Source organism: Cygnus olor, chromosome 7, assembly GCF_009769625.2.
Source record: "Cygnus olor isolate bCygOlo1 chromosome 7, bCygOlo1.pri.v2, whole genome shotgun sequence".
Lineage (NCBI taxonomy): Eukaryota > Metazoa > Chordata > Aves > Anseriformes > Anatidae > Cygnus > Cygnus olor.
In genome coordinates, this window is record NC_049175.1 from 18284661 (window position 1) to 18308394 (window position 23734).

General features: G+C 43.0%; 1 protein-coding gene across 3 annotated transcripts; it reads left to right on the forward strand.

Moving 5' to 3' along the window:
* Nucleotides 1–1711: 1711 nt before the first annotated feature.
* On the forward strand, nucleotides 1712–22426 carry PKD2L1 (polycystin 2 like 1, transient receptor potential cation channel). Of its 3 annotated transcripts, none has more exons than XM_040564104.1 (17): nucleotides 1712–1914; nucleotides 4877–5019; nucleotides 6720–6882; nucleotides 9103–9216; nucleotides 10563–10690; nucleotides 11712–11968; nucleotides 12929–13153; nucleotides 13496–13724; nucleotides 14117–14287; nucleotides 14963–15144; nucleotides 17073–17193; nucleotides 17822–17920; nucleotides 18734–18855; nucleotides 19193–19310; nucleotides 19537–19673; nucleotides 20484–20631; nucleotides 21036–22426. In XM_040564104.1, the coding sequence occupies exons 1-17, from the start codon at nucleotides 1893–1895 to the stop codon at nucleotides 21246–21248; spliced, it is 2592 nt and encodes an 863-aa protein (XP_040420038.1). In that variant the 5' UTR covers nucleotides 1712–1892; the 3' UTR covers nucleotides 21249–22426. The 3 variants fall into 3 exon arrangements, with proteins under 3 accessions (XP_040420038.1, XP_040420039.1, XP_040420040.1); XM_040564105.1 differs by lacking the exon at nucleotides 1712–1914 and adding an exon at nucleotides 2643–2792; XM_040564106.1 differs by lacking the exon at nucleotides 1712–1914 and adding an exon at nucleotides 2845–2913.
* The last annotated feature ends 1308 nt before the right edge of the window (nucleotides 22427–23734 follow it).

Sequence of the window (23734 nt, forward strand, 5' to 3'; positions counted from 1 at the left end):
GCAAGTGCATAACAACGGGAACAACATCACAACAGATATGTTGTTTTACTAGTTTCTCATTATGTGTGTTACTCCATCAGGCAAATGGATGTAACTGTGTTTTCCATCATGCTAGCAAAACTGATGGCAAGTTCCAAACCCAGCTCTTCCTACTTCTGCAGATTTAAACTGCTCCTTGTGCTACCTTATTATAGAAGCGTACCATATCCTATTAGGTCTTACAGAAAGATGTAAGTCTTCATGTAGGAGTTTGTTGATGTTGCAGTATTACTGCTGGTCAAGTGGCCTTCTTTGTGGAAGCTTCTCTGTGCAATGGAGCACAGAGAGTAAGACAGCAAGTTGATCCAAATGGGTGGGATCTGGTCAGCATGCAGGTAGTTTTTGGGCAGCTTTTTGGTTATCAGAAGCACGGGGGGCAATTTTAGCTTTGCCTGTGTGGTGCAATTTAATTGGTGTAGAAAGCTAATCAGCAATGGGCTTTTGCAAGTGTTACTGCTGTACATTTAGAAGTAAGAAAGATGTTTGAGCTAAACCATCAGAAAGGACACAGTCCTCTAAACTGTGAGGTGGGAGGGATGTAAAATCTGCTGCCTCACAGCCTTTGAGTGCTTCTCCTCTCAGCCCCACGGCGCGGCAGATAGTCGAGCCTTCAAGCCCATGCCATGTCCCCAGGCCACCTCTGGCCAAGCAGGCAGCGCCCCTGGGCAGGCCTGACCTCCCCGCAGGGGCTTCATGGGGCTTCCCCATGCGGGCTTCAAAGGGAAACGCTGAGGTACCTCAGAGCGGGGATGGCATGGGGGGGGGCTTCGGCAGGCAACATTGAGGTACCTCCGAGAGGAGGTGGTGCCGAGGGGACTTCAATGGGAAAGGCTGAGAAACCACAGAGCGGGGTCGGTGCCCCGGGGTTGTTCAAAGGTAAACGCTGAGGTGCCTCAGAGAGGGTTGGCAGCGGGGGGGCTTCAGACTTCAGACAGGGAACAGTACCAGGTGGGCTTCAAAGGGGAAACACTGCGGTACCTCAGAGAGGGGATAGCGACAGGGTGCTTCAATGGGAAATAAAGAGGTACCTCCGAGAGGGGGGCAGTATCGGGGCGGCATTAGCAGGAAACCCTGAGGTACCTCAGAGACGGGATGCCACTGAAGAGGGGGAGTTCAGAGGGAAATGCATGGGTACCTCAGAGTGGATGGTGGGGCAGAAGCCCTGAAGCACCTCAGATGGATCAACAAATTGTTTTGGATAGAAAATACTATGGGAGTAGAAAATAATATGGGAGAATGGCAAAACTCTAATTAGGCTTCCTAGAATGCACGTAGAGTTGCAGTAACTCTGCTTTGGGACAGAAACTTTGAGCTTGTTAATCATGCACTATATTTTTCTTTTTCTATCTTCTACAGCACCCAGGTGGATGGGGAAGCAAATATAAAAGAAGATCCACAGCACAGATACCACTAAATACTCTCAGCTTCAGAGACCTGAAGAACAGTTCCATTCTTGTCTTTAGAATCTCTTCTTCTAGGCTTCTCCCACGGAGAACAGAATCCCTAATAAAATGCCATATGAAACATTAGGGTGTACACTCTGCAGCTTCCAAGCCCACCTCTGCATTAATCCACACCTACAATATAGCCCCGCACATGCAATTTTAACTTTGCGGTTTTTGTGGTGGTGTTTGGCTTTGGTGAGGCTAGTGTGTGTTCATCAGCAGTTGCTGTAGGGTGGACTCTTGAGGAGAACATGAAGCTTTTCACGCAGGAGCTGGTAGTGTTGTTGTGGAAGTCCTTATGCAGGTGTTTGTTGATGTTGGAGGAGTACTGCAGGAAGAATGGCTTACTTTGTGACGGCTTGTCTATGAGATGCAGTAGAGGGCGTAAGAGCGGTCTATTGTGAAGGGATGAAATCTGATGAGTTCCCAGGTAGGTCTTGGACTGTTATTGGTTGGACAGTTGTTGGTGTGTGAGTTAGGTGTAGCACAGAGTGCAAAATTGGCTTTGCTTGTGTGGTGTAATTGTGTAGGTGTGGAATGCTAATCAGAAGTGGGCTTTTGCGAGTGACCCTAAGAGTCATAAACCATCTGGCTGCTTCAGACCTTTTCCCTCACTGTAGCGGGGCTGAGGAATCCCAGGCATGGTTGCAGTGTTACCAGACCCCATTGGAGTACCACACTGCAAACTTGAACATCACAAATTCCAGAGAAAGAATAACAAAGGAGGGTAAACTGGGTTTCAAATGATAACATTCATATATGGATGGTGAATTCTCCTGTGCCCGGGAAGACCAGGGTACACATGCTATTTCACCTATTTCTAAAATTACATTTTTTACTGTATTGCACGTTATCAAAATAAAGCTGCTTTTTTTCCATGCTTAATTCTTATCACATTTTAGTAATTAGAAATAATAGAGATACTCAAGTTCATCCTAGCTGAACTGGAAGAAAGGTAGCAGGGGTGTGGACTGTTTAGTGAAAACAAAATCAAATGTACCATCTCGTTACCTTTGAGAGTGTTTTACTCTGATTAATTCCTTCTCAATGTACTGTGTATAATAAGGCATTTAAGTTCAGAATGTCCCTCTCCTCTCTGCCAAATTAAAGAAATCCAATAAGGTTGCTCCTTTTTGTTCCTACATTACATTCTCCTGCTCCCAATTTTAAGGGGCCACCTTTCTCCCAGTGAAAAGGGCACAGAGATTGTTGTGTCCTTTGGTAAGGAGGGGTGTGGAGTTGTCAGAGGGGCTGGACTGCAGACACCAGGCAAGGGGTTTTTGAGGTGCCCCAGAATCGTGGTGTGAGGTAAGTAAAATAGGCCACCACAAGCCAGGAGTGGGGCCAGTTCCTTCCTTTTGAGGTTGGGGGCTGTGGCCATAGTATTTTGAGCTGGAGCATGACCTCAAGCAGTGCTGCCATGGGCAAGGTACTGTTTTTATTAACGTCAGCTTTAAAATCAAGAATGGTGAGAACCTGACATCCACTGCTAAAGTGCATGATAATTCAATAACAGAAAACATTCTTTTTACATAAATTTTTTGCTATCTTGGATATCTGCTATGGTGGAGGATTTGTTTTTTAGGGAAAGAGAATACCAGGAAATTAAATAATAATTTAATTGTGGTGTTACACGCATTCACTCCTCTTTTCTCTACTGTATACTATTTATAGATTTTTTTTTTTAAATTTGGATTGTTTGAAAATGAATGCTATTTTAGCTTTTGAATGCTATTTTAGCTCTACATAGGTAACCTGTTATTCCTTTATGAGGTCCTTCTATCTCAGTTCACTATCTGTGGCAGGATGTGGTCATCACACTACCAACTGATGGCAAAATTAGCTGTGGCTTATACTTCTCCTATAAAACAGTTTAACAATATATTGATCATGACAGAAAATAACTTCACAGTGGAAAATTTGAAAGAAACTACTGCTGATAAATTTAATTGTTAATTGAATTATTTAGGGGCAATAAAAATCCCTACTCTTTTATTCTTTGCTGTGCAGAAGGTGGTTGGACTTTTGCTTTGCAATGAATGAATGTTATAAAAAAATTTCATCCCCTGTGAAGAAGCAGGGTGGATTTATTCATGCCATATAAACACTTTATATTAGCCATGTAGAGAAACAGCATTTTTTAAAACAAAACAAAAACCTTCAAAGGTTCCTGCATACCTCTTCTGTATGTGCTATGATGCCAATCTTCTTGAGAGCCTTTGACAGCTTATTTCCTTTTAGTAAAAACTAAATAATATATTTTTTAAAGAAAACCAAACTGTATTGTGCCAATGAAAGAAAAGTATTTTACTACCCAAATCAGCTTAGTTCACAACTCCATGAAAAGCTAGTGAAAAAGGGGAGGTTTGGATCAGGTTCAGAGATTGTTTACAGGCTCATGGTAATGCACATTTAGCATCCACAAATTTGCATTGCAATTGCTAAGATAGTCCGTGAGCACTGGAACTGTACCTGGCATGTGTGTTCATTTCCCACCATCACAGTCTTTTCTGTTTCCGGAGGTCTTTGCAGATTATTATATAACATTTTCTGAATGGCACAAAACTTCCAGAGTTTCAATGCCTGCCCAGCTGCTGCTAAACTACAACTGAATGTTATAGAATCTGATGGTGTTAGAATAGTAGTGATAGCTGTTGATGATCCAGCTGATGTTGATATAACCAAGACAAGGGATGCAAGGAAAGGCAATAAATTTTATTAAGCCAGAAGACATTATTAGGAAAAACATTTTCAGAATCATAAGCCTTTTTTGTGAGACTTGCAGGAATATGAGAGTTTATGAGGAATAAACTCAATATGCAGGAATATGCAGGAATATGAGGTTTATGCATGCAGAAGCAGGCCAGTTGTTTCCCAAGTCCACCACGTGGCCTATTAAAGGAAAATCCTTCTCCTTGCAGACTTTTTTTTCTTTTTGTAATAGCAGCATTAATTACTAGAATTATCTTTATTCTGTTTAGTGCTGATCTTCAGTGCTCTCTAACAAGGGTTGGTGGGGATCTTGATAGAAAATAATAGTAAGTGCGAGTGTACCCCAAGGTAACTTGATTTTTTTTCTTAACCATTTTATTTCAATTTATCATTTAAATTAGCAATATAAATAAAGCCAAAGCACTGACATTATCCAAACAATGCACCATGATTTAGAAAATCCAACAACTAACAATATTCTTCTCCCTCTCTCCTCCCATGATTCATCTTTTAATTTGTTTAAATAATAATAATAAAAAGGAGGAAGTCATATTTCTTGCCCAGACAAAGTGTGTGCATGTACATGCCTGGCAGCACATGTCAACAACACCCAGTGTTTTACTTTGGTCTCTTGCCAGCCTCCTTGCTAGCTAGCATTGCTCTGTTATTCATTGAAACAGGTCTGTGGCCACAGGCCGTTGAAGAAGAGAAGCGATGGCAAGGCCAAGAAAGCACATCCCCAGCCCCACGGGGGAACACAAGCCAGCTGAGGCACTGGCCAGCAGCGTGCTACTGTATCCTGCATGAAGACTCGATGTGCCAGGTAGGAATAGCTCACGGGCTACCCAATGAAGTGGCTGGCCAGCTGACAGAGAGCTCATCTCTGAGCTTCACCTAGCCTGCTCTTAACAAATTATCCAGCAACAGAGAGCTTATCCCCTCCCTAGCTGAACATTTCCGTGGCTTTGTTCCTCTCATCTGCTCAGTGGATTTGTCTGCAGTGAATGAGTGCTCAGTGCAGGAACCGCTCTGACCCACATGGTATTTTAAGGAAAATTCTGGGGCTGTGCTTTTTCGTTCCCCTACCATGCTGAATCCCACTGTGAAGATGATTTCTAGTTTTAGAAAGAGACTCTGCCTGGGTACCTTTGAAATGTTTCTTCTAGGGCTGCTGAGAAACAGACTTCACCAGAGAAGAGACAAGGAAGGAAGAGAAATCCTGTTTGCTGGCTTTCAACAAGAATGGCGGGTTGGTGAATAAGGCCTAAGGTCAGAAAGATACCATCAGACAGGTGTCATTCCAAAGCCAGCAAATACTGTACCAAATTCAGCCCAAGAATCCAGCCCAGACCACTGATGAACTTCCAACCCACCAAATTACCAGTTGCTGCAGGCTCAGACTGGATGTTCCTTTACCATCTTACCACAGCACCTATGAGGCCTGGGACTACTTCGCAAGAAGTGGATGAATATTGACACCCATTAGCTGCTATTATTTCCAGTTTTGCCTGATACGATCCTGGTTTGCCTCAGAGCAAGCAGACCCCGCAGGGCTTATGAAAATCCTGCAGAAGCTGAAGAGCTCAGCCTCTGGTTTCCAGAGCAAGCACTAGGAGTTTACTCCTGCTCACTACTCCTGCCTTTAACAGTAGCGTAGCAAAGAGGAAGCTGGGAAAACTCACCGGGATCACGCTTAAGGCCGAACCCCGGTGTCTAACCGAGAGCGGAGGCGATGCCTGGTTTTACAGAGCCGCAATCCCACAAGCTAGGCTCAGCGGCTCCCGGGGCGAGCTGCCAGCGCCACCTGGTGACCTGCCTGGCCCGGGTCCTCACCGCCTGCCTTGAAGAGGGAGGATTTCTGCTCTGTGACCCTTCCCTGCCCACTCGAGCTATCCCTCAGCCCCAGAGCAAAGGCTCCGTGCTGAGCCGAGAGGTGTTTGCTCGGGCATCCTGAGACAGCTCGCTGCTGGAGCTGACCCGGGCTGCGGGCAGCCTGAGGGGTCCAAGTAAATCCCAGCCTTCCCCCACAGCTCGGGGGCTGTCTCCTGGCAGCCTCCCCTTCCCACAGCTCCAGCAGCGTCTCTTATCTCAGTTTGGAAGCAGAGGCGGTGTCGTGGCCACATCGCTGTTCCTGGGACTGATAGGGCTGGTGGTGGTTTTTACAAGGGGCAGTGCCACCCTCCCATACGTTTCACCAGCTGAGCTGGTATAAAGCAGGGGGAGGATGCGTGCTGTCTGCAGGATGCTGGTAGTGCACCCTCCCTCAGGCTGCTGAGGCAGACACGCTGTTTGGCATTGACTGATTCCCTTTCCGCTAGCTTTCAACTCCAGCCCAGGCAGGCTACATCTACAATTCCAGCTAATTAGTACTTCTGCTGCCAGTGAATAGCCATGAGCTCTTCTCACCTAAACAGCAGAGCTGAGAGCCACTTTCAAGCCCCAGAGGAACATGAACTGGAGACTGTGGGGAAGAAAGCTTGGGATAATCCTGTTTACAATGGCTCTCCCTCTACCTCCTTGAAGATTCGAGCCATCTACAACCCCAAGTCCATCCTGGAGAATCCCTATGAGAACTTTGAAGAGGTGGGGGATCCACTTCCCTACCGGACAGAGCAGAACAAAGCTGTAGATGGGAAGACAAGTCCTCTCCTCAAGTGCTGCGTCTACATCTTCAGAGGCATCCGAGGTAAAGTTCTGATATTTCGGTAGAAAGGATTTACTAGCCATTGGGAAGAGAGCAATACTTGCGGGGGAAGGCGACTGAGGGGTGCAGAAGGTAGAAAGTACATAATATCTGTGTAGTACAGGAAGCTGCACACTACAGACCGTCATTACTCTGAACATCATCTTTAGCTGACCTAAAAGGACCATCCTCATTCTGTGTGTCTTTCTGTGCCTCCTGGGTCTGTCCTGTCATCTTTGCTACAAGGCAGGAGGTATGGAGAGAATGGGAGTATCATTCAGTCCAAATGTCATGTTCAAAAGAGATGAATTCCCAGGCTTCCGAGGTTGGAAGGTTCCAAAGGAGACACAGACGGGTACATACTTCACATATGAGGTGGTATATTTCCATGGCATGTTTCCTAAAGAAACACCTGAAATAAAACCTCAACTGGTATAGTTTCACAATTACAGGATGCAACCTGAATGATGAGGGACAAGACTCGTGGTCCTCCAGGTATAATTTTGGTCCAGTTTCTGAACCAAGTTTTCAAGGATATTTGAGTGTTGCTGCATTTAGGTATTCCTGAGTGCACTTATTTTCCTTTGCCTTTTTTCTCAACATTTGGTACTAGGGGTTCCCTGCCTCATGGGGTGTTTGTTCACAAGGACATAGTTCCGTCCCTTTAAAGTACCTTTTGTTGCAGTGGAGTGCACTAACATCTTCTTGTCTCTTGTTGCTTATAACACAAAAAATGAGAATAAGATTCAAATCTTCAGGAGCCCAATGACTACAATGAACTTTGTGCCCTTCTCTGAGTAGCTGGCCTTTACTATACGCTGACTCAGCCTTACTGTTACCACTTGCAGTAATGTCTCTGCTCTGTTGTTACCCACTGATTTTTGTTTGTTTCTGTTGTGGAGTTTTCACAGACTACATGCTACTCTCCTGCACTAGAGTAAATCCACATCTTCTCTAGTCTCTCATTTCTGTTGCTGGTCTATTGCATGGCCAGATCAGGCTGTTGGTTTGTCTGTCCAGGAGTGAGGGTGGATGCCATCATGAGTGAGGGTGGCAACCATCATGGCAGCTGAATGTGCAAAAAACTCCGTACTTTGTTGAGATGCCAAAGAGTTATCGTCAGGACAGGAGTGAATGTGCGCTATAGCACTTTTGCTTGTTCCAAAGCAAAAAACCTGTCTCCTTCCTCTTCCTGAGGTGACTTTAGATGTGTGGATCTTTGATCCCGATTTGCAGGGGGATGATAGTTGTGCACCACTGGGGATAGGTATCAGGGTTGAGCTCTCTAGGAGGTGCAGAAAGCAGGAAGACTGTGGGTATTATTGATGCCAGTTCCATCACTAGGCTTTCAAGTGGAATTTCTTATGCCTTTCAACTTCAGGAGAGATTCTGAAAACGCAACAGAAAGCCATTACAGCAAGAACAAGTAAACAAACTAATGGTGTTAGGCGGTTCATCAAAACCAAAATATTGAGGCTTCTTTTAAAGAAAGTGTTCCTGTCTTTTTGATCAATCCTCATGACGTTTAATGGGTTGCTTTCACTGTGTGAAGAAATCAGAACATTAGCTGGTATAAATCTGCGTTGAAGTCAGCAGAGCTCCATTGATAGACATCCTGAACACGATTTGGCTCTAAATTGTGTGCTGAAAATATTGAGTTGGGCTATTTGATTGAGTCTTATGACATACAAGAAATCTTCTAGTGTGTGAGTAAGCAAGGGACAAATATTTGGAGCTTGATAGCTCAGTATACCTAAAAAGAACTAATAGCTGTAAAGCTAAAATCAGATGCAGTTCTGCTATGGAAGTCCTTAACAAAAGGTCAGATGTTGGCATGTGCATGACTGAGGTGAAACTATGACATTCCAGGAAAACTTGTGACAAAGACTGAATTTCTGCAAAAAGTAAGCTGAAAAACAGGCAGAAAAAGATCAGTCCCTATTGAAGTCTGGCAGAAAAATGAAGAGTGATTTAGCAAAACATAATGGTCAAAAAAATTCAGTTTTGGTCAGCCTCAAATCTTTTGTTCACACTGGAATTGTTCATTTTATAGGTTATTTAACAAGTTTTAGTCAAGTTTTGAGATGAAAAATGTTTCTGTTTTGGAAAGTGACAAAAATCTAGTAACTCACAAGACAGGAGCATTCTTTGGGAATAGGACTCCTCCCATAGTCTTTGAGAATGGCCATCAAACCTCTCATTTTTTTTCTTTACATCCCTCAGGTCTGTGGGGCACTACGCTCACTGAGAACACAGCTGAAAACAGAGAGCTTTATGTGAAGACCACTCTACGAGAGCTTCTAGTCTATATTGTGTTCTTGGTGGACATTTGTCTATGTAAGTAGATATCCTAACTCATAGCTGTCTTTTCTGTGTGTAGCATGAGGGGAAGAAGGTGAGTTTTTATTATTAGACTTCCTCACCCAGTTGTAGGTGTTAAATTGATTGTACGTATAATCACTGCAGCAAGCAGGTGTGTTGTTGACTCACAGAACAGCTGCTGCACACACAAGTAAAATGGCTGACAATTGCTCTGGACTGAATTGATACCTGGTAGATTTAAGTAGAATTTCCCAAACCACATTATCAGCTCCAGCTGTTGACATCACAGTCCTGGAAGAATCTGCACAGCAAGATTAGTTTCACAGCAAATGTTAAAACCTCAGATTTAGTCTCACAGCAAATGTTCAAACCTCAGACAGCAGCTCTAGAAACTTCTTGGGATCAGAGACACGGGGTTCAGAGAGATTTTTGTCTTTGAGGCTGGTGAGGTGGCTGAGGTGATAATGCAGATGGCAGCTTGTGTTGTTCTTGGGTAGATTTAATGCAGCCCTGTGCTGAATGCTAATGGCCTTTGTGTGGTTAGAACAATGACTGTTTGTTTTTTGGGAAGGTTCATTCATTATCACAGATGAGCACCTGTGGCACAGAACAGTGAAGAGGATTATATTTCATGGGCCCTGTAGCAGGAGAGAGAGACAGACAATACCAACCCAAGTTACTATCACACTGACCCAGGGAGACAGTCCTTCCTGAAGAACCAGGGCATGCACACAGACGTACATGCAGTCGCACACTGACTCATCTAGAAGTGTTTGGGAGGTGGATGTTGAATATCTGCTGCTTTATTTTCACAGTATCCTTTCAACAGTAGGACTTGTTCCTAGTGACTACCATGATGGATGCTCTTCTGCAGGGAGGAGCTCTGGGTAGTCGAAACAACATATACTTGTTTGATTTTTTTTGGTACACAAAAACTTGCCTGGAATTTTCCACAACAGGGTAGTCTCTATACCTTCATAGCTTTAGATCAGAACTAAGTGCACACAAAATACAGATCATGAACTTTGTTCTGAGAAAGAAGATTTCTCTCAGAAATTTTGTCTCTCTGAGGGGGAAAAAATGTTACCCAGGATGTTCAGTTGCATCATCCAATGGTCTTCTTTGGCTTTTAAACTCTTAAAATCTGTCAGTCTGGCAGTTTAAATTCTGGAAGATGCAGAAAATAAAGTTGAACTCCTTAAGCAATCAAGAAAGTAATGCGATTAGAGCTCTCAAGGTTTCTTCTCTTCTGCCTTGCTCAGCTTACTTACGACAGTAGAAGCTATGCAGAAAATGAATGTATATACCAGGCTCCGATATTCAGGTGTAACGGAGGACCCTCCTCTTGTCTCTTCTCTTAGTGACATATGGAATGACAAGTTCCAATGCCTATTACTACACCAAAGTGATGTCTGAGCTCTTCCTGCAGACCTCTTCAGACAGCCGTGTCTCTTTCCAGTCCATTGGCAGTATGGCTGACTTCTGGGTGGTGAGTACACATCTGGCCTGGCATGGGGAGCCCTGGAAATCTCAGCTAGGGTGGGATATTCAGTTATCTCTGAATGTGCTACCTAGTGCTTTCAGCAAGCCATTCTACTGCTGCTTGCCAGCTACTAGCAGTAGATATGGTATCATTTGCATGCAGGGTACACACTGATTTAAAACATTATAGCACTGTAGCCAGAATACTGACTAGGCTAAGTGTTGTGTGTGTCCAGAAAAATCCATTCCAGGCTTTCTTGTGACAGACATAGCTTTGAATCCTGCAGTCTAATGTCTTCATGCTGGTCTCTTAGTAATAATCTTATCTCCATTTTCATGGGCAATTGTGGGATCAGTGTAGTTAACCTGTAATTTATGCATGGCCTGACCTGACCTGTAGATTCTTTATGGAGAAACTGGATTAAAATTTGCACTGACTTTTACCAAAGAAAATAAAAAGGGGACAAGATGTTGGGATCTGTCACACTTTTATCAAAGAACTGGAGAATGAATAATATGGTCCACGGTGAATGTCATTGAGATATTGCAACCACCTATCTCTAACGGCCAGCCAGAAATTCATTGTCAGTTAGCTTTGCCTTTTTCTGATATATTAAAAAAGCACAATGAACTATGGCACTACTGTTTCCCTCACTGGTTACAGGGAACTGGTCCACCTTGTTTTAATAATTCACACCTCATGCCAGGACAGTTCCTCCAGACTTGTGTTCCCTGAAGAGGAAGGGACAAAGAGGTTGTAGGGCCCCTGTCTCTTTGTTAGCATAACAAGGTGCAGCAAGCACGTTACAGGCCTGAGAGGAGCCACCACACCACCCTGCTGCACAGCATCAATCTCCTACCCTGCAGCTCCACCCAGCTCCATATGGGGGCTCCCCTCCTTAGCAAATATGCAACACAAGCTCTACCAGTAGAGCAGTGTGGGTCAGGTCTTATCTCAAGCCCAGACTAAGAAAATTCCTCTGATATGTAGGCTATGAACCAGTTGCTTTCTTCTCCCTCTCACGCAGTATGCACAAGGTCCTCTTCTGGATAATCTTTACTGGACAAAGTGGTACAACAATGAGTCCCTAGCAGCACACAATACCCAGTCATACATCTATTATGAGAACCTGCTGCTGGGTGTCCCACGGATGCGACAGCTGAAGGTGAAGAACAATTCCTGTGTGGTCCATGATGACTTCAAGGAGGAAATCTCAGGCTGCTATGATGTATACTCAGAAGACAAGGAGGAAAGATTCTCCTTTGGACTTGTCAATGGAACGGCGTAAGTACATCCTCTGCTGTTTGGGATTAGAATATTTGTGATTTTTACATTTTTTAAATTGCCCCAAATTAGTCTCTTCTGGTTAAAATAAGATATGCTGAGCTGCAGAATGAATGGTAGGGGTGAGTTTCTCACACAAGGCTGGAATTCCCCTTGCAGTTAGAGGCAGCAAGTCCTTTGCATCAAGCCTCTTCGAGGAGAGACAGGATGAATGTTAGAGTGGGACCTGTTGAGAAAGCCATGAGAAATCCAGATGAGAATTAGGTAGACATTGCTGTCTGTTTTTAAGGGAGTGCACCTCTTTCATCTTGAAAACCTATTCCTAGCTTTTTTTTGCCCCCCCCTTTTTTTTTTTTTCAGACAGAGGTGTCTGAACCATTTTCTTAAGACCCAGATTTCTTAACTTCTAATTCTACACTGAGATGGAATATAACATGTGAAATCACCATCACACTTGGTTATTTATTTATTTTTTACTAATGATTCATGTAATTGATGTGGATTTTCCTCTATAATAAAGTGAGGCAGCTGCCATTTAATAACCCCTTGCTTGCTGCTTGAGTCTTGATCTGTGAAAAAGAAGCTATTGTTCATAAGGAAATTTGCGTGCAAGAGTGTTCTAAGCAGAGAACTGTGTGCAACATGGTAGGAAGCAATACAACAGACTCTGTGCATAACCTTAAAAGCAAACAAGGCTATGGCATAGCCAATGAGCCTGCAGAATTTTCCCTCCATGGTATGGCAAGATGTGTTGTGTCTCTACTGGGAAGCACTAGATCGGAAATCTATCAACAGTGAAGAACTGGTGTAAGCTCAGATCTGGAATAGGAGTTATGTGCCAGCTCTTTGATTAAACTGCTCTGTCCTTTGAAGATGCAGTTTCATTTCTCCTGACTGCAAGGTCCTATCCAAGGCTGTGGGTGGTAAGTGATGTCTTTTCTCATGGCTTGTCTGTTGCAGGTGGAGGTACCATTCTGAGGAAGAGCTGGGTGGCTCATCTCACTGGGGAAGACTAACCAGTTATAGTGGGGGAGGATACTACATAGACCTCAAGTTGACCAGAGAAGAGAGTGCTGAAGCCCTGCAAATCTTGAAGGAGAAGTTGTGGCTGGATCGGGGGACACGAGTTGTCTTCATTGATTTCTCTGTGTATAATGCAAATATCAATCTGTTCTGTGTTCTGAGGTAGGCTGAGTCCCACTGGAAATTCTTCTGCCTTTTGCTTGTTTCTTAATGCCACAGATTCTTAAAATGCAAAAATAATCTGGTCCACTATGGGGTGTAGGACTGAACGGCATCAGTAGATATTGTATGGATTAGCAAGAAGAGCTGTTTTTTCTGACACAAGTAGACTCACTTCTTTTGACCTTTCATGCTTTTCTGCCATGAGTAGTGAAGCAGCAGAGAGAAGAATGCATAAACACATGCGCAACTCTTCCAGTCACAGTTTGGTGGATAGCTCATACTCAGGTTTGATGCTTCCATCCCACCATTTGTAATTATCAGTGCTTTCTTGTTCCCTTCAAGGTTAGTGGTTGAGTTTCCAGCCACTGGTGGTGCCATCCCCTCCTGGCAAATCCGGACAGTCAAGCTTATACGATATGTCAGTGCATGGGACTTCTTCATTGTTGCCTGTGAAATTGTCTTCTGTGTCTTCATCTTCTACTATGTGGTGGAGGAGATTTTGGAGCTGCGTATCCACAAGCTTCATTACTTCACCAGCATCTGGAACATCTTGGATGTGGTTGTCATTCTGGTGAGGATGCTTGCACACTTTATTTTTTTTTTTTTTAATGAGGGGGGGAAGGGAGAGAAATGGCAGAGGGGTATAAGAGACACAACTAATGAAAGAATGGGAAAACTGGTCTAGATAAGACAAGAGCTGACACGTTTTTTGCTCCAATAGAAAAATGGACCGGCGGAGTAAATGGACATGTGCTTTTCTATCAGGTATTAGAAGAAAATTCTTTCCTTAATGATCATTGAGAGGGTGTGAAGTCAGGTCATCACTCAGTGCATTAGGACCTTATTTCCATCCCCCACCAGTAGAGTGTAGTTATGAAGTGTGATACCAAGTAATTCTGTGGCACTTTAATATCTGCGGACACTTTAACTTCTACACTCACTGCAGATCGTTCCTCTTCACAGCTCTCCATCGTTGCTATTGGTTTTCACATCTTTCGCACCATTGAGGTGAACAGACTGTTGGGGGAGTTGTTGAAACACCCGGACACCTATGCAGACTTTGAGTTCTTGGCATTCTGGCAGACTCAGTACAACAACATGAATGCAGTCAACTTATTCTTTGCCTGGATCAAGGTATTGTAGGGGAGCCAGGGGGTGCCTGGGCTCCAGTCTCAGACCTGTTCCACCTGATACCCTGGGGGCTAACTCTTCCATCTCTCTTAGTGAATGAGGGTAACAGCTGTAGAATAGGGAAGGATTTCCTCGAGCGTCATGTGCTCTGTTTTGTAGTAAATCCAGGCAGCTTTTCACCTTGCATTCTGAGGCCAGCTCTGTGGAGAGGGCAGAGAGGGAGTTCAGAAGCTGTGGTGTAAAAGGCTTTTGAAAATGCTGAGTACAATACAATCTTGTCCATTCTATGCTATGTTCATCGTGGCCACCCAGCAATTGGAAATGACTTGTCCATTGGTATGTACCTTGCATTTTGACCAAAGCATCTTGGCATGGTGAAAAGTCATGCTGTATTCAGCTATCCTCACTATCCTCAAGATATTTGTCCTTATAGCACTCCCTCTTCACATTTTCATTTGGCACAGGGAACAGTCATATATTTACGACCCAATAGTAAGATGGTGGCACACCCAGGACAAACAATGTGAACTCTAGGCCACTATTGCCCCAGCTTGGCTGTCTCCTCAGTGCTTTGGTGCCATAGATAACCTCTTGTTTTAGTAAGCACGTATGTGTAGGAAAGAGACTGATCTAGCTGATGGTTTGGCTTAATTTTGTCCCTGTTCTTTCTTCTTGCAGATATTCAAGTATATTAGCTTTAACAAAACAATGACACAGCTCTCCTCCACACTGGCACGTTGTGCCAAGGACATCCTGGGCTTTGCCATTATGTTCTTCATTGTCTTCTTTGCCTATGCCCAGCTGGGTTACCTTCTTTTTGGGACACAAGTGGAAAACTTCAGTACCTTTGTTAAATGCATGTAAGTGTATTAGTTGTAAACACATTTTCATCATTACCAGCTGTCATCAAAAGAACTTTAACTGCTTTCCAACGTATCCCCAATTGCAAATGTATGTCAAGCAGACACCCGTTGTATTTCATGTAATAAAGTCATGATGGCTAAAAAGTTGCTCACAGTCCCACACCTATAACATCCTCATGGACAAAAGAATGTAGTGAGAAAATTGAAGGTTACAGACAGATTTTTGTTTGTCTGGTGTTTATAAGCAGCCTTTTGGGTCAAAGGAAAGCCCAGCCTTTTCAGGCTGAGAGTTCAGTTCTGTTTTGCTGTAGTCTAGGCAGCTTTCAGCTGATGTGGAGTTGTTAGGCACACCAAGGACGCTTTGCATGCAGAGTAGTTTATAGCCATTCTGCAGAAAAGTATTGTAGCTGAGTTGATAATATAGTTTCTGTTCACCAGGTCATTATGTCATCTTCTCATCTGCTGTGGGTCCATAAAAGTGGTAGAATGGTTCTGATTGCCGCTGAGACCTTGGCAATTGTGTTTTTATACACCAGCAGGTGGCTTTTGGTCTACTTAGGTTCAACTTCTCTGTAATTCTGGTAGTAGGAACTAAATAACTCAAAATAAGTGTTTTGAGGTAAGCTCAAAGTGTTTTCTCTTTAATAAGGAAGAGGTCTAGATAGAAGCTCTGGAGCTTTGAAATTCTCTAGCTTCTAGATAAAGCCACTGATCACATCATTTCAGTGTACAACAGCTGCTTGAAAACTTGTCTGTTTTTCCTCAGATAGTGCATTTTAATAAAAACAAAGATTTGATACAAATACTGTTTTTTGCTTCAGGGCTTTCAAAAGAAAGATTGGAAGTAATGCATTTATCAAGATTTTAGCTTTAAATACCAAAATGGAAAAAGTCAGAAACTATTTCTGTTTGTTATTTTTGTTTTATATAAAACATTAAATATAAAAAATAAGGGTGTTGGAATTAATATTAAATATATAAAATTAAATATAATAGTGGTTGATATTTGACAGCTATGCTTATCCAACTAAAATAATTATTTTATATTTGATATATTTTACATTTATATCTGATTTTAATATAACAGTTCTGCCTCAACTTAACAGGTAATTCTGAAAGTTAGTAGTCATATAATATGCCAATTTTAACACAAATTTAACATGATGCTTCCTAAATTAAGCCATATAGTAACTTAAAGAATGTAAGGTAGAAGTTTTCAAAGGAGAAGAAATATAAATAATTTCTTACTAGAAGAAGACATTTCAACATCACAGAATTGGCACAACTTGAACCAAAGAGGAAGCAAAACCATATTCTTCTCTCTTAGACATGAAAAACATTCCCAGCTCTCTCAATAGACCAAAAGTAAGGAATCCAAAATGGAGCTTTGCATTTCCTAGACAGGATTTTCAGACTCCAGGATGTCAAGACCCTTTTCTCTGCATAGAACTTCATGCTCTGTGTGTCCCTTTCTGTCTCTATTTTCCTTTTTTTTTTTTTCTTTTTAATTGCAGAATATTTGTTTGTTGGTTTGTTTGTTTAACAGAGTCATCTCAGTGGCCAATTTCCAGAGAAGCCCCACAAATAATGTTCAGGATACCTTAAATGGGGGCAAGAACAGTGGGTAGATGAGTACCCTAGGAAGGGTGTCAGGGAAGCGAGTTAAGAAGGACAATCCTTCAGTCCATGTGCCCAGTCAGGCAATACGTGATGTTAGGGAGGCATCTGCTATGGCAGTGTTGTTCAGCCTGTGCTCCATAGTCCTCTGGCATCTGGTCCTATGAGAGGTTACCTCTCTCTCTCACAGGCTTCTGCCTGTGACCATGCAGGCTGCAGGTGGGTTCAGGGTTCTCCTCAAGACTATCTTAGGAGGTAGAATAAATGTATGTGCCTTTGTGTGACCTTGTGCTCTACTTCTCCTCCAGCTTCACCCAGTTTCGGATCATTCTTGGTGACTTTGACTACAATTCTATTGACAATGCCAACAGGGTCCTCGGGCCTATTTATTTTGTCACCTATGTGTTCTTTGTCTTCTTTGTGCTCCTGGTAAGTAAGAAAGGCCTCCTTGCCTCTGTTTTGACAGCAGTGTTGGAGAGACCTCTCATAGCAATCCCTCCCCTGTGTTAGGTGCAGTGCAAATGCTTAGAGAGAAAGAAAGTTTCCTTTACAACAGCTTTGTGGTGCAAATAGACCAAAGTAGACACAAAGCACTTCATTGCATTTGGGGATTTGATTGATACTCAGGGAGATTAAGGGCCATATTTCCATCATTTATCTTGAAGACTAAAACTGACTGAGAATGCCGCTCATGTGGTACCTGAATTCAAGAGGATAAGTTCAGCTGTTTTCCTAGGCAATGGACCCAGAGGGTTGTTCATTATGTTAAATTCTGAGTACCAGGGATACAAAAGTAACTTAAGATCTTGCAGGAGAAGCTAACAGAGAAGGTGTTTGACCTGGGAACAAATGTATCTTAGGCCATTGTTCTAGCTGCAAGGCCCTCCTCTCAGTCCTTTCCTTTGCCCACTTTAATTTGCGCAAGGTATGCCCCATGTGAAAACAGCTGCTTTTTTAACTAAACTCTGCACAGCTATGTCTGTCTCTTGCTGCCTCAGCTGCTGGAGCAGGCAAGGTGACTCAAGCTAATTCATCTATTTTCTTCTCCTTTCTCTAGAACATGTTTCTGGCCATCATCAATGACACCTACTCAGAAGTCAAGGAGGAACTTTCAAGCCAGAAGGATGAGCTGCAGCTCTCAGACATCTTGAAGCAGGTGATGAATAGCAAAAGCTGTTCTACTTTCTAGCCAAATCCTGAAACATTTTCTTGGAGTTCCTGACCTATGTGGAATTTACTAGAGAAAAAAATGGTTGCCAGCTCCAGGTCCACCTTTCTAACATGCACAGTAGCAACAGAAGTCACAGTTCCCTTTGGGATAGATCAAGCTTCCAGATGCTTTGGCAATCGGAAGACGATAAAGCAAAGGTTGGGGGAATCCTGTTGCTTGAGAATGCTGGTAGAGTTTCTCAGTGACCTTCCTTCCCTGGATAGTCTATTGACAAAGCTCCTTCAGTCCTTGATATAGTTAATACTGTGCACTTTGATCAATAACAAATAAAGTGACAGGTTCTGCTTTGATGATCTGAGCATTTTACAGTGATGCAAATCTGGTGGGTTACATCTGGATTTCCCATGGGCAAATTCCAGAAAAGGTCCTGAAAGTTCACAAGTGTCTATGCTTTAGAACCAATATTTTGCAAAGAATGGTATTTGAGACATTATCTTAAGCAGTTGATGAGTGGAAGGTCAGGTAAAGGCAGATTTGGAAGGAGAAAAGCAGACAACAAATTTTCTCATGGAGACTTTGGGTACCGTGTTGGTGTTGCTTTGAAGAAGTGATGCTAGTTTAGAAATGAGGCATACTTTATCCCGTTGTATCTGTACTTCTGGAAAGCTCAAAATCTCCTTGCATTACTCAGCATCTGCTCCACCCATATTGTTTTCACCCATATGTGTTTTCAATTCTTTCTTGTTTTTCACTCTTCTGCCTACATGATTCCATACCCGTTTACACCTTTATTAACAGAGTTACAACCGGACACTCATGAGGTTGAAGCTGAAAAAGGAGCGGATTTCTGATGTGCAGAAAGCACTGCAGAATGGAACTAAAGAACTGGACTTTGAGGACTTCAAGAACAGTTTGAAAGAGTGAGTGAGTCCACCTGAGGGATAACCATTTATCCCTTTCTCTCAGTCACACTTGTAATTTAAATTCTGTGGTATTCAAAACCTAGAGAGCAGTTAGCTCAGACTGGGGCAACGCCAGATGCACACACACACAAAATAGTTCTTATCATTTTTCCTCACATGTTTAATCTCCTGATCTAAGTGGGGTTGTGTTGCTGTCTCCTTCCTATTTGGGATATTTAAGTTTGTCCCTTGCAGGAGGCAGCAATACACTGATTTCAAAATGGGTGTTCCTGCACAGTTAGAGCCTACCTGCGTAATTCAGTGCCTTGAGCTTTCCCTTTCTGTTCTTTTGCAGACTGGGCCATGCAGACCATGAGATCACGGCAGCTTTCTCCAGGTTTGACAAAGATGGCAACCACATCCTTGATGAAGAGGAGCAGCAGCGGATGAAGCATGACCTAGAGGCAAAAAGGGTAAAAGAAGGGCAAGGAAAGAAACTTTCTGTTTGGTAGAGATCATTCCAAAGTGGTCACAGGACTATTGGGGCTTGTGGTGTAAACGAAGCAGGCAACACAGCTCCAGTTTTGTCTGAATAGCAGCTGAGTATGTGACCTGCCTGTGAAGCTATGTGTTATTCAAAGTGAAACTGTCACACAGCTAATATCCAGTTTTGTAGGAGTAACTTTATCTATCTTCCAGGTTGCTCTGAATACAGAGATTGAAAATTTGGGGAAATCCTATGGTGGCAACAACTTAGATGAGAGTCTGACCTATGTGGAAGCAAAGAATAACCATGCCAGTAAGGCCAGCTGGGTCTCCAAAGAAGAGTTCCAAGTGTATGTTGGTGCTGGTATTAGTTTAACCCCTCTGCAAATAACAGTCTGATCCCTGCTGCTTTCTCCCCGATGTAACTGTTCACACTGGTGCTGAGCAGTTGCAGTAAGATCTTGTCCCTTTTTATCTTGCATACGTGTAACTGATCAGGTCAGGAAATAATCAAGGCATTTCTTGTAATGTGTTTTGCTTGCTCGCATAAAAGATCAGGCTAAGAATTTTTTTTTCTGCTTCTTGAATAAACTCTGCAGCTGTCAGCTGGCCACAAGCAATATGCTGTCATGTTTCAGGTCAGAAGGTAGCCTGGATAACCTGCCCAGGGAAAGTTGATACTTTTACAGAGTCCCTGTGGGAATAAATATCCTTGGTTTATAGCCTAGCTAAATGTCATCCTCCATGCCAGAGAATAACATGTGGCTGCTTGTTCCAAGACAGGAGCATTGGATAAATACAGCACAGAGAATGAGGGTATCCTGATTCTGCTACTGAGAAACACTAAGCAATTAGGGCCACATGAAAGCATAGGGCCACATGAAAAGAGAATAGGGTAAAACATTAAATAATAATGTGATTATAAGGTGTCTGGACTGTAATCCAAACTGGTTGGGATCCATCCCCTGCAGAATCACTGATTACAGACGAAAATCCAGTGCAGCAGGGAGTTATGTGTTCAGTGAGTATGAATCAGCATCTCTGATGTGGAGCATTCGCTCCTGATTGAGATCTGGCCCATCGCCCATGGGATAACTGATGCAAATCTTAGTGTTCATCGCAAGAAAAAAAGTTGTAAAAGTTCTTCATGTCTTCCCCAGCCTCCTGCAACGTGTGTTGCATCTGGAACAGTCCATAAACAGCATTGGCTCCAAGATTGATGCAGTGGTGAGCAAGCTCGAAGTCCTGGAAAGAAACAAGCTCAAGAGGAAGGACCTGATGGGCAAGCCACTGGATAGTGGTAGGAAGGTTAGTAGCACTCCACCACTCATTTGAACCAACTTCAGGGTAGGTGACCAGCCCTGCTGTGTGAATGGGCCTGGTATCATCTTTGCTTTTCAAATCCCCATTGATGCAAGACAAAAAGGGTTGGGCAGGGTCAGAATTTTGCATGATCCAGCCTCCTCTGGTCACAAGCAGTGACACAGGATTTCTGTGAACATTATTGTAGAGGACAAAAAGGGTTGTCTCTCTTCTCATCTGTCTAATGCTTGTTTCTATATTCATCAAAGCATTGCAGCAAACGTTATATTGGATCTTTAACAAATGGGTTTTTATTAAGTATCATGTACACCTTGTCTCTCTCCTGGAGTGCTGCTAGACTTCTTGCTATGTTGCTAACAAAGCAGGTCACAATTTCTTCTGGTTAACAGGAGGAAGAACCCAGTCAGGAAGAAGTGCTCCCCAAGAACCTAGACCAGCTGGTGAACAAAGAAGCAGAAGGCTGGGGAGTGGAATGTCTACAGGGAAACAACCCAAGTGGTAGCTCTTCCCAAAATGGGGTCTACCCCATCTTGCCCAGGTCAAGTGTACCAGGGTCTCAGGTGCCCAAGAACATCCAACTGCAATCTGACGTGCACTTCTAGTGAACAGCCCAGTGCTCTCAGTCTGGCTCCCACAGTACTAAGTCACTGTCAGCTCTTTTCCCCGCTGTTAGAATAGTCAGAACAGCTGAACACAGACACCACTCTTGCCAGGGACTGATGACGGGAAAAATCAGGGATGCTCTTTACCAGTGTAATGAAGTGTGATGTCACAGACCTGAAACTTCCGGCCCCACTGTCTCTGGACTAGGTGGAAATTTGGAACCAGGCATTGTACGAGGTTTCTGTCTCTAAACAGGACAACTTAAAGTACTTTTACCTATACTTTTCCAACATGTAAAGACCTCAGAGCTCTGGAAACACTTGGATCTAAGGTGGGAAATTGCAACTTGTTCTCTACAATGTATGCTTACTCTCAGAACTGTCTGCAGGAAAAGAGGTGGTAAATGTAAACAAGGCAGAATATAATCATTAGTGTGAGATAGAAAGGAGAGAATAGTTATTTGCATCTACCTGGTTACCACCAACTTTGTTCTGTTGTAATTTGTTTCCAGAACACATTGGTAACTCTCTCTGTACCTTAGATTCAGAATTTGAGAAAAGGGGATATAAACATCTAACTCAGGATAATTAAAACGAGATTTGACTCCCAGTGTAACTAGGAGGAGATCTGAAATACAAATGGAGAAACAGCTGTTACTGGTAGAGTCCTGGGTCTGAAAGTTAGGGAACAGACTTCATCGTTTCTAACACAGGTGTTGGCACCAAAAAAAATCTCTATGTTGTCTATTTTCACACTCCTTAAATTGTATTTCAAGATACTGAACAAAACTAGCACCGTATTTACAAAGTTATGACACTTCCCATTTTTCTCAAGGTAATGATTTTGCTTGCAGTTGTGGGTACTGACACCAATTTCAGTTTAGGAATATTGTGAAAATTACGATGAACATAAGTTTCTCAATCACATGCAAGATGCTGCTTTCCCAGGCATTTTTCACTTGGAGACTCCTGTTTCCTTGCAGTTGGGGCAGATTTTGCAGCTAGTATAAGTCAGCACCTGATTTATACCTTTGGAGAATCTGGCCTGTTGTTCTACATTCCAGCTCATCAGTTCAATTTTGTGTTGCTTATGTTATTGTAACCCTAACAAGCACATGAATGGTTAATATATTTGAGGAATACTGTCACAAGATCATCTTGTGAAATGAGCAGGGGCAAAACTTTACTTGTTGGCTACACTATTTTCCATTTTTTATAGTAAACTTCATCCTAGGGCTGCTGTGAAGTTTAGCTTAGAGATCACTTCACCACTGAAAGGCAACCACCTACAGACTGAAAAAAAAAAAAAAAAGTCACTTGGGGAAAAAATTCAGGACAGGACCACTGTAAAGGTTATTTGAAGTATGTTAACTGCTGGTATTCCACAATAGTTAACAGAAAGTAGGTTCTGTAGTCTTAAAGCCAATGGAAGTGTGAATTGTACCAGACCACTGCTAACAAGTCAGGTGAATGCTGCGCTGTTTAATGTGCATGCAGCACAGTGAAAGGCTTAGTGGGGATATTGTGCAGTGGCATCTTGTATTGCCATGCTTCCAAGATGGATGCGTCCATCTGTTCTGAGAGAAAGCCTCCCTGGGAATGTCTGAGGGACCTCAGGAGGATCAGCCCTGTCCCAAGATGGCCCGAGCTCCAGTCACAGCTATTCAACATCACTGACAAACTGAAGAAGAGGGTCATTCAGCTGCAAGAGCCCAGCAAGAGCTGTGAGACCTTGTCACCCAGCCCACAGGGAGCTTGAACTTCAGCCAGGAACTGTGGATCCAGGACCTGCAGGTCACACAGCTCTAAGTCCCATCAGCTGCTGCTGGGGATGAGATTTCCCTGTGAGACATTGCCATGGTTCTTGATTCCCAGTTCCATTCAATGCAGAATTGAGCAAGAGCTCTTTGCCTTCAGCTTTTCCAGCTGAACACAGAGCAAGGATACTGCTTATTTCTTTCTACTCTCAGCACTGAAGCTATTGTCTTACTCAGGAGAAAATGGCCTATGTCAGAGACATGAGAAACTCTTGAAAATTTTAATTAAACAGAAAATCTATTTGCAAAATTATAATCCATCAGAACTATGTGCTTCTAATTAGATTGAATAGCACACACAGCCCCTTAAAGATGTGAAAACTGAAGCATGTTTGCGACTGCAGGTGGAAAGTTTGTGGTTAATGAACTGGCTGCTCTGCATCTCAAGAAGTAGAGAGGAAAGATCTTCTTTAAAATCATTTGCTAGACCTTGTTTGAGATCCTGCCTCAATAGCAGACAATGATTACTGAGACCTAACTGAAACAAAAACAAACAAACAAGCAAAACACACTACCAAGACGCTCTTTGAAATCTCTGGAGGGGTGCCTACCTCCTCCAGAAACTTAGAATAGCAGGAGAGGGACTGGGCATTACTGCGTAGATATCAAATAATTTGGAATTTGTGAAGAACTAAGCTTGGCACCATGGAAGACATCCAAGCAGCAACT